Here is a 10,099-nt window from a genome sequence, read left to right on the forward strand (position 1 = left end):
GAAGATCAAGCTAATGGCCGTAGCTTGAGAGATTACATTCTCCCTACTCTTACTGGAGTGCAGTCATGTATCAGGCCACCGGCAGTGGATGCGAATAACTTTGAGATCAAACCTGCCATACTCCAGATGGTGCAGTCTTCAGTCCAGTTTGGTGGACTCCCTTCAGAAGATCCTAATCTGCATCTCTCGAACTTCATGGAACTGTGTGAGACTTTTAAAGTCAATGGAGTTAGTGATGATGCCATTCGTCTGAGACTGTTTCCATTCTCACTCAGAGAACGAGCCAAGAGCTGGTTGAATTCCCTGCCACCCAACTCTATTGCCACTTGGAATGACTTAGCCACGAAATTTTTGTCAAAGTTCTTTCCTCCAGCAAAGTCAGCCAAGTTGCGAGGTGAAATCAACAATTTCTGCCAACAAGATAATGAATCTCTCTATGAGGCTTGGGAGAGGTTTAAAGATCTGATCAGGAGGTGTCCCCATCATGGTATAGAAAAGTGGATGCTGGTTCACAATTTCTACAACGGGTTGGTTGGTAACACTAGAACTCTGATAGATGCAGCAGCTGGTGGAGCTTTTATGAGAAAGAGTGCTAATGAGGCTTACGATCTATTGGAGGAGATGGCTCTAAATAATCAGCAGTGGCCAACTGAAAGGAGTCAAACTAAGAAAGTAGCTGGTGTGCTAGAGGTTGATGCCATCACAAAATTGACAGCTCAAGTTGAGGCCTTGACAAAGCTGATTGCAGGGCAAGCTAAACAAGCCCAAGTTATTTGTGAGATATGTGGAGGCAACCATCACTTTTCAGAGTGTCAGGCAGATGTGGATAATTTGCCAATGGATCAAGCAAAAGCCATTGGGAACTACTCCCAAAATAATAATTATGGGCACAACCAACAGGGGTTCTACCAGCAGAGAAATCAGCCCCAACAAAACCAACAACAAAGTCCTAGTGGCTCCAATATCCAAGCTGATTTATTGCTCCAATTCATGATGGAGACTAGAGCCTCTATTAAAACTCTAGAAACTCAAATGGAACAATTGTCTACTCAAGTGGCAAACCAAGCTCAAGGAAATTCACCTAGCACTAGTGAGGCAAAAGGAAAAGAGCAATGTAAAGCAATTTCCTTGAGGAGTGGAAAGAGTTATGAAGGACCTAATGGCAAGCAACCAGTTGAAGATGGGGTTCAGGATCAACAGGCACAGACGCCGGCACCAAAGGAAAAGAAGGCTACTGATAGCCCTGCACCACCACAACAGTCTCCACCAATCAGTATTGATCATCATGTGAAGATACCTTATCCTCAGAGACTCCGAAAGACCAATCTAGACAAGCAGTTTACAAAATTTCTAGAGGTCTTCAAAAGACTACACATCAACATTCCTTTTGCTGAAGCCTTGGAACAAATGCCCCGTTATGTGAAGTTCATGAAGGAGATATTGTCTAAGAAGAGAAAAATGGAGGACTATGAAACAGTGGCATTAACTGAGGAGTGTAGCGCCATTTTGCAAAAGAAACTACCGCCCAAGCTTAAAGATCCGGGTAGTTTCAATATTCCATGCTCTATAGGGGGTTCGGTGGAAACTAAAGCTCTATGTGATCTGGGAGCAAGCATTAATCTAATGCCGTTGTCTGTCTTCAAAAGGCTAGGATTGGGAAAAGCAAAGCCCACAACAGTGACTCTACAACTAGCGGATCGTTCTCTAACTCATCCTCGTGGCATAATTGAAGATGTACTGGTGAAGGTTGGTAAGTTTATCTTCCCTGCTGATTTCTTAATTCTTGATATGGAGGAAGATTCAACTATTCCCATTATTTTGGGAAGACCATTCTTGGCCACGGGTCGAGCATTAATAGATGTTCAAAAGGGGGAGTTAAAGTTGCGAGTCCAAGATGAAGAGGTCAATTTTAATGTTTTTGCCCCAACTGACATTCCTACCTGTTGCAAGATTGAGATGGTGAAGGGTTCTTTTGTTAAAGCTGATAAGAAGAAAGCAAAGCCTAAAGAGCGACTTCGAACGATTCAGCGTCGTTGGAAAAGATTGATGTGTGGTAGCTCTGAAGGTGAGCTTACTCTTGTGCAAAACTCTGAAATCAACACTGTTGGTGGTAAATTTTCTTCATTTAGTACGAGGGCTCTTTTGAATGCAAAGGGTGGACTTGATCCCTTCTGATGGGGCTCAGGTAAGTTTCTCTCACCCTGGTTTATTTTCATACATTGGGGACAATGTGCATTTTAGTTTGGGGGGGAGAGACTTAAATTTTTCAGTTTATTTGTTTTAGTTTAGATTGTTTTAGTTTTTTTTTAGTCTTGCGTGATAGCTAAATTGAAAGATTGATTGAATTGTTGTTATTCACTTGTGCAATGGATTGAAACATAACTGTGTGCTTGACTTGCAACTGTTTGAATTAAATTGGATGTGTGCTAGGAAGTGATTCATGTAGGTTTAAAACATTTGCTATTCTCACATATCACTTGTGTTCTATTTGGATTGTGGAATGACTGATTGAACATGGAATAGAATTTGTTTGACATACTCTCTTGAAGCGAAATCCTTGATGATTTTTGTTTGGAAAATGATTTAGGCAAATTTTCTTTGGATCGATTGAGCCTTTCAAGCCTACCTGAAAAAATTTTTTCCATAGTATACCCAAAGTTGAGCCTTAGCCTGTTTTCAAATTTTTTACCACTTCACGGAGCTGAATTCGTTATTCTAAACTCTTTTTCACCCTGAACATATTTTGTTATGCCATAAGCTTTGAAGCAAGTTTGGGGGGGGGGGGAATAAGTGCTGTAAGTGAAGAAAAAAATATATAAAGTGTAGGAATGAGAGATTGAAAAAAAATAATAAGAATATTGTGTGTTGTGCTTATGAAAAAAGAAGAAAAAAAAAATGTGTCTTCTTGAAAAAAAGTTAAGAAAATTATGAGGTGCACACACAAGAAAAAAATTGCAATCTCTTATTTCTGTTTTTGGGATATATGGAAAGAAAGCAAAATAAATGTCTAGGCTTGCTTGGTTAATAGTGCTTATGGTATAGTATAGCCTAAATGACTTCTCATCTACCCATGTACCTAAGCCATGTGATTTTAACCGAAAAAGACCTATTGATTCCAGGTAGAAATTTGTCAACATTAGTGGAGAGAGGTATGTCATTCAAACTTATTGATCATGTGTTAGTGGGATGTTGGAAAGTTAGAACAGTTGTGATATTGATGGGAATTGCGATGCTTTATGTTTGTATGAATTACTTACTTGTAAACTGCACATTCAACTTAGTTCTTAGAGTTGGCAAGTTGAAATTCTGGTTATTGAGGGATTGAAGTTGTGCAGGTGGTGGTAACAATTTAATTGTTGGAAAGTTCAGCTATCATTTTTAGTTTTTTTAGTTTAGTCTTAGTTTACTCGGGGACGAGTAAAGAGTCAGTTTGGGGGAGTTTGTTAGGCTATTTTTAGCCTATGTTATGGATCCTATTTATGTGCATTCTTAGCTGTGTTGGGACGGAATTACGCTTGTTTTCTATGTTTTCAGGTTCTTTGGAGTAGAAGAGGTCTCGGGTGCAGAAATTCACTGAAAGACGTGCTGAGCCGAAGAAAAACTTCATATTTTGAGTTTTTGCATATCTGGCCGCGGCGATGAAGAGTCTCGCCGCGGCGAGATACGAGAAACAGAAAGTGTCTAATTTTGGCACATTCTCGCCGCGGCGAGAGGAAGTGTGGCCGCGGCGAGATCCCGTACGGACCGGGGGTAATTTCGTCCATCGAACCCTAAATTTCAAGTATAAATAGAAAACTGCGATTGGAAGTCAGAGAGAGCGATTTGGAACCCTAAAACACAGCTGAGAGCGGCAGGAAGAGCGTAGAGATTCAAGTGAAGATCCAGAATTCACCCTTAACAGTTCTTTTCTCTATTCCTCTTTAATTTATTTATGTTGAATATTGCTATAGGAATGGTTATGGATTTGTTTCTGAACTAAATTTCCCATTTAGGGAGGATGATGATTGTTGTTTAATGTTTTCCTAGTTAATGTTTAATTACCATTCCTCAATTCTTGTGTGTGTGAAATTATCTTAATTTGTGTTTAATTTCATGTTTAAGATTGATCACCTTGTGCATGCTCTATGATCTCAATTCAAAATCTGAAAAGTGAGAATTGAGAATGCTAAAATTAAGATAATCGATGTTCTATGTGAAACGAAAGTATTTACATGACTTATGTGACGAGTAGATTATTGCTTAATGCTGATTTCATGTTAGTTTAATTAAGGAATTAATTAGATAACATGTGATTTAGAATCTAGAAGATCTGAAAGGAGCTAGGTTATTTTATAATCTGTCATTCACCCCAAGAATAGGATAGTAATTAATCATTAACAATTTGGGTAAACAACAACAGGATTCTCCTCCTTATTGTCTCATCTTGCTCAACTTTAAACTGTGTTATTAAGTTTTCTGAATTTCTTTCAAATTTTACTGTTTTTAAACCATAATTACTTTTGATTTACCGAATAGAATCATAAGTATAATTTAGTGGTACTTAATCCAATTCCCTGTGGGATCGACCTCACCTGTGTGAGATTTTACTACTTGATTGCGTATACTTGCGTAGCGTTTAAAAATATAGCAACATATGCATAAGTGAAAATTTTCATAATCATGTTATTGAAGCTACTTGAAAATTACTCATGTTTTGGAGAATGATTTTTTTAATGTTTATTTAGTGTTTTACTTGAGGACGAGTAAAAAATTAGTTTGAGGGAATTTGTTAGGTTATTTTTAGTTTTAATTTTAGATTAAGTTTAGTATAGTTTTAATTTAGTTTTTATCGTGTTTGGAGCAATTTTATGCTTGCTATCTTTCATTTTTACAGATTTAAAATAGAAGAAGATTTGAAAAATATTAACAGAAAAAGATAAAAGATCGCAGAAAAATATCAATGTTAAAAATCGTAATCCTGACCATAGAAAAAGATATTATGCATTGCACACGTGGGAAAAATCACACACGGGCCGCGACCCGCCTATGTAGAAGAACCAAAATCTCACGTATCACAGCCAAACACAGGCTGCGGCCCAACAAAGTGTCGTCACAGCCCGCCCCTTCTCAAGCAGCCAAATATCATGTTTTTTTCTCACGTGGGCCTGGGGTCTCCTACTTTAATGCTGAATAAGATTTTTCAACATGTGCATTTTTCTATATTTTTAGTCCCTCAATGCCTATTGATGTCGCCCAATTAGTTACACTGCGATCGCGGTAGTAAATGGGCTATGTCGTATCCACAAGAGGTAAATTACCACTAAAGATTAGTATATATAGAAAAAGATAGATATTGGAATGAATTAGAAATAATGAAATGATGAGGTGAGAAAGTTGATAAGATAAAGAGTTTGGTAAGGTAGAAATGTAGTTATACAAATCTTATTCTAATACCGATATTAATTCGAACGCAGTTGCAATTCTACACCATTAATTACAACTAGAAGATATATATGTTAAAAGCACAAATTAATTAATCTTGCATAAATTGAATCTCACCTCTAACTTAAGAGCATATCATATTATATATCATAAATCGAGAAAATACCACTATTGGCAGAATGCAGTAAACAACATACAATATAATAAATATACCAAAATAATTAATAGCCTAACTTACATAAGAAAATCATGACTGGACTTATATAAAAGGTACTATTGAATTTGGAAGAAAAATTAGAAGATGAAGAACAATTTAATAAATGAGATATGGAGATGAAGCACAAAAGAATCAATATCAATATTAAGAATAAGAAGTACAAAGCTACACTCTAACCTCACCAAAATTACTATTTTAATACACTCATTTTTGTCACTAAAATAAGGATAAATAAAATAATAATAAGAGAGAAAAATAAAATAACAAAGTGTATTTTCTCTACTCTAAAATCTGATGCATTGACATTGAATTTGAGTCTTATTTATAGTACAAATTTATTCCTCAAATATAGTATTTTCGTGTAGCATTTAGTGGGATAAATGGCACAAAAAGCTCAGAAAAGTGGGGGGAAAAAATGTCCCATTTGCGTCAGGCGGAGTGGGAAAGAGGGACAAGCTTTCACAGGTGGCGTTGAGGGAGACTCTCAGCTGCAGTGGGGCACGCATAAGAGAGCTGAAGTAAACAAGCAACCACGTGGCATCTCCTGCTGCTTTCGTCAAGTAATAGGATCGGTTAGTTACATGTAGTAGTAGCAGCTAGGGCTGTATAAAGAAACTCGTAAATCGCTCAAACCGAATAAACCGTCTAAACCAAACCGAAAAAATCGAAAAAAATTATAAACCAAAATAATCCGAAAAAATTTCAAACCGACCAACCCGATTTTGGATTTTATTATTTTTTTTTTTAACTTTTTAGTTTTTATTATATATAACATAAATGATTAAATATATAATAATATAAAGTTTTATACTTAATTGTTAGTTTTAAAGTCATATATATTGTGTTGTACTTTGGTGGAATGTGATCTTTTTAATTTATCTTTTTAATTTTTATTGATTTTGACTTTGAAACTAAAAAAACAAAAAAGTTTGGCTGGTTTGGGCGGGTTAACCCGACCAAACCGTCCAAACCGTTAGTCGGTTTACAATTTTTTTTTTTTTTGTTTTTTTAAATTGGGCGGGTTGCACTTAAATTTTAGCAACTCGAACTTTAGATTGGGTTAGAAAATATATAGAATAAACCGCCCAAACCGACCGATGTAAGCCCTAGTAGGAGCAGTATAATTGTTGCAATAATTAAACAATTGGGCTCTTATAATTTGATTTATTTGAATAAAGCCCATTTGAATTTCCATGGCCACGTGTAGCAAATTATGGGCCTTAGGCCATGGTTGTGATGTTGATGATTAAAAGATGAGATTGCATTATCTTTATGGTCCTTTTGAAATTGGGTTTTTTGTATTTTCTTTTTACTATTTTTTTTTAAAAAAAAATAACATAAAATTAAAGTAAATTAAATATTTCTAATAAAAATAAATTTACCATTAAAATTATGAAATATTTAATTTATATTAATTTTATATACATAATTAAAGGCTTAAAATGTATAAATTTGACCCTTAATCACCTATATAAGGAGTGAATTTCAATTGATTTGGTCAAGCAATTCGGAGGAAAATAAACAGTATAATACAGAGCACGAATTTCAGAGATTAATTACAATACTAGAGGCATTCTTCAGAGGGTTTTCAACATTCTTTTCTTCTCTATTTTCTTCTTTTTCTCAAGTTAATATGTGTAATTTTGCTTTCATGAACATGAGTAGCTATACACTTGATTAGAGTTTAAATGAATATTGTTTGACATTGTTTCATGGTTTTAATATGATTTATTTCCTCCCAGTTTCTACGTATTCTATTTTATTCGTACTTAATTACTTTTAATTGTATGGCCATCAATTAATTATTTTATGATTTCAATGCGAGATCTGAGAAGTGAGTGTCGATTATGCTATAGTAAAATTGAACTGAATTTCGATATATGGCGAGAGTACCTGTATGGTTTAGATAGCTTATAGGGTTTCTGTGTTTAATGCCTATTACATGTTTAATTTATCACGAGAGTAGAAAATTTGCATGTAATTGAGATTTATATATCGGAGAAGACTATAAATTACCTTAGTAAACCTGCTATTGCATAGAAATTGATAATAGGAAGATAATCATATTAAGCCATATTCAATAAATACAATTGAAATCGAAGTCCTAGTTTTTATTGACTGTTAATTTCCTTTATTTAGTTATTTGCTTCATACTTCTAGTAGTTTTCTTATTTTAATTTTCTCTCTTAATTTTATTTAACCAAATAGGAGTAAGAATTTAATTTTAAAGTACTTAACTACAATCCCTGTGGGATCGACCTCACTCTTAGTGAGTTTATTACTTGTTAACAATACGTACACTTATGTGTGCAAATTACCACAACAAAAAGACAAGAAATATTCAATTAACTCTTCAAAAGAAGAAATTATAGAAATATGAGCATTTAAAACATTCAAAGCCATTATGGCATCAATTTCTACTTGTGCAACTGGTAGCTGCATCTGTAAAACCAATTCAAACTGTTTGGAAATGGCTCTTTTTTTAGTGAGATTATATAAATAAATGTCAGAACTAAAATATTGCTATGGGAGCCTGTACAATAACAGGCTTAGATTCATGGACCCAATTGAATTCAATAATATCTTTCATTCACATCTTTTTCCATCAAGAACGTTTTATAAAACACTTTTTTTTTTAAAGATTGGGATTTTAGATCCTTGGGAAATCCCTTTTCTTATACCCTAATTCTCCTTCATTCGGAGTTGACGTAACTTGGGCTCATCATGCTATACTCGCAGGGAAGGAAAATCGAGTAATTCTCCCCCTTCATTTGTTGGTTCTTTGAGCGCTTCGATGACCCAATGAATTTCTGAGTTATTCTATTTATGGGCCGGATTCATCTTTAATCATAACAACATTTTTAGTAAATTCTTTAATCAAAAGTTTACATAAAGTTATATGAGTCTTAATACTTAATTATGAGATTGAAAGATGCTTATTAATGCTTTTATTATTTCTTAGGGGCCTATAACATCTATATTTTCAACCATAATAACATTATTGAAAACAATCCCAATCCAATCCACTTTTAACCTCTCGTGCACAAACATTCCTTTCCTAACATGTAATTCTTTTTGTCTAATGAATACATTGCTAATTATTTAAACTAATAAATAAATAAAAGAGACTATAAATAAATTCAAAGAAGTCCGAGAACCCATCTTAAACCACTAACTCATAACTAACTTAACGAAAAAAAACAATTCTCCTCACTCACTCTCTCTCTCTCTCCCTTTCTCCTCTTTCAATCTTTTTCCAAACTCATAATTATTTATCGTATAAGGTCCCCCTCCGTTAATGGCGTATGACCAAAACTCCACCGATTCATCACCATCGAGATCAATACCGCCATCACCGCCACCGCCATTCACAGCTCCTCCCCCGGCACCGGCACTGCCCCGGATGCCAGTGTCCCTGATCCAACCATCACAGAGAAAGAGGTCACACAACAAAACAAAGGTCCTCAGAGTTTTCCGGTCGGTCTTTCGTTCATTCCCAATCATATCACCAGCCGCGTGTAAAATGCCAGCTCTGCCTAACGGCCTAATGGAGGGCCACCACCACCATCACCACCACCACCGGTCCTCATCAAGCGGGCACCGCGTGACGGGGACGCTTTTCGGGTACCGAAAGGGGCGCGTGAGCTTCTCCATGCAGGAGAGCCCGCGTTGCTTGCCGACCCTTGTGATTGAGCTGGCCATGCAGACCAACGTGCTCCAGAGAGAAATGGGATCCGGAATGGTACGGATCGCGTTGGAGTGCGAGAAACGACAGGAAAAGGACAAAACGCGGATTGTGGATGAGCCCCTTTGGACGATGTATTGTAACGGGAAGAAGAGTGGTTACGGGGTGAAGAGGGAGGCCACCGATGAAGATTTAAACGTTATGGAGATTCTCAAGGCGGTTTCTATGGGGGCCGGTGTTCTTCCTGGGAATTCTGAGATGGAAGGCCCAGATGGAGAGTTGGCTTATATGAGGGCCCATTTTGATCGTATTATTGGGTCCAAGGATTCTGAGACATTGTATATGTTGAGCCCAGATGGTAATACTGGGCCTGAGCTTAGTATATTTTTCGTAAGGATTTGATAATCATTATCATGAATGATGAGGGGAAGGGGGTTTCTTTGTGTATTGGTGGTTTTGCGTTGAATTGAAAAATTTGACGTAATTTGTTTGTGATGATTGTGTAGAAATTAGGTTTTGTTATTGGTTAATTTGAAATTAATTAGATTGGTTGATTTTATTCAAATTTCTTTCTTCCTTTAATCTCTGTTAAACTGGTTACGTAGGGTGCATTTTGTGTTCTTTGAAAATAGTTGATAGAATTCAAATTTTTAATTAATTAGGTGTTTTAGTTATTATTATTTCTTTTTGTTAATCTAGTCAATTCAAAATTATTAATTTCTTACACCTGCATGTTCATTCCTTTACTGCATGGGTGTGCTATAGGGCCTCTAAGT

General features: G+C 35.9%; 1 protein-coding gene and 1 non-coding gene across 2 annotated transcripts; one reads left to right on the forward strand and one right to left on the reverse strand.

The window, feature by feature from the left end:
• Window positions 1-384: 384 nt before the first annotated feature.
• LOC115724276 (small nucleolar RNA R71) lies at window positions 385-491 on the reverse strand. Its single transcript, XR_004013075.2, has one exon. It is a non-coding gene; the product is annotated as a small nucleolar RNA R71 (small nucleolar RNA).
• Window positions 492-8,794: 8,303 nt separating this feature from the next.
• Window positions 8,795-9,882, forward strand: LOC115715303 (protein MIZU-KUSSEI 1). Its single transcript, XM_030644153.2, has one exon. It carries the CDS (start codon window positions 8,937-8,939, stop codon window positions 9,723-9,725), a length of 789 nt encoding a protein of 262 aa, XP_030500013.1. The 5' UTR covers window positions 8,795-8,936; the 3' UTR covers window positions 9,726-9,882.
• Window positions 9,883-10,099: the final 217 nt, after the last annotated feature.

This window comes from Cannabis sativa, chromosome 4, assembly GCF_029168945.1.
Source record: "Cannabis sativa cultivar Pink pepper isolate KNU-18-1 chromosome 4, ASM2916894v1, whole genome shotgun sequence".
NCBI lineage: Eukaryota > Viridiplantae > Streptophyta > Magnoliopsida > Rosales > Cannabaceae > Cannabis > Cannabis sativa.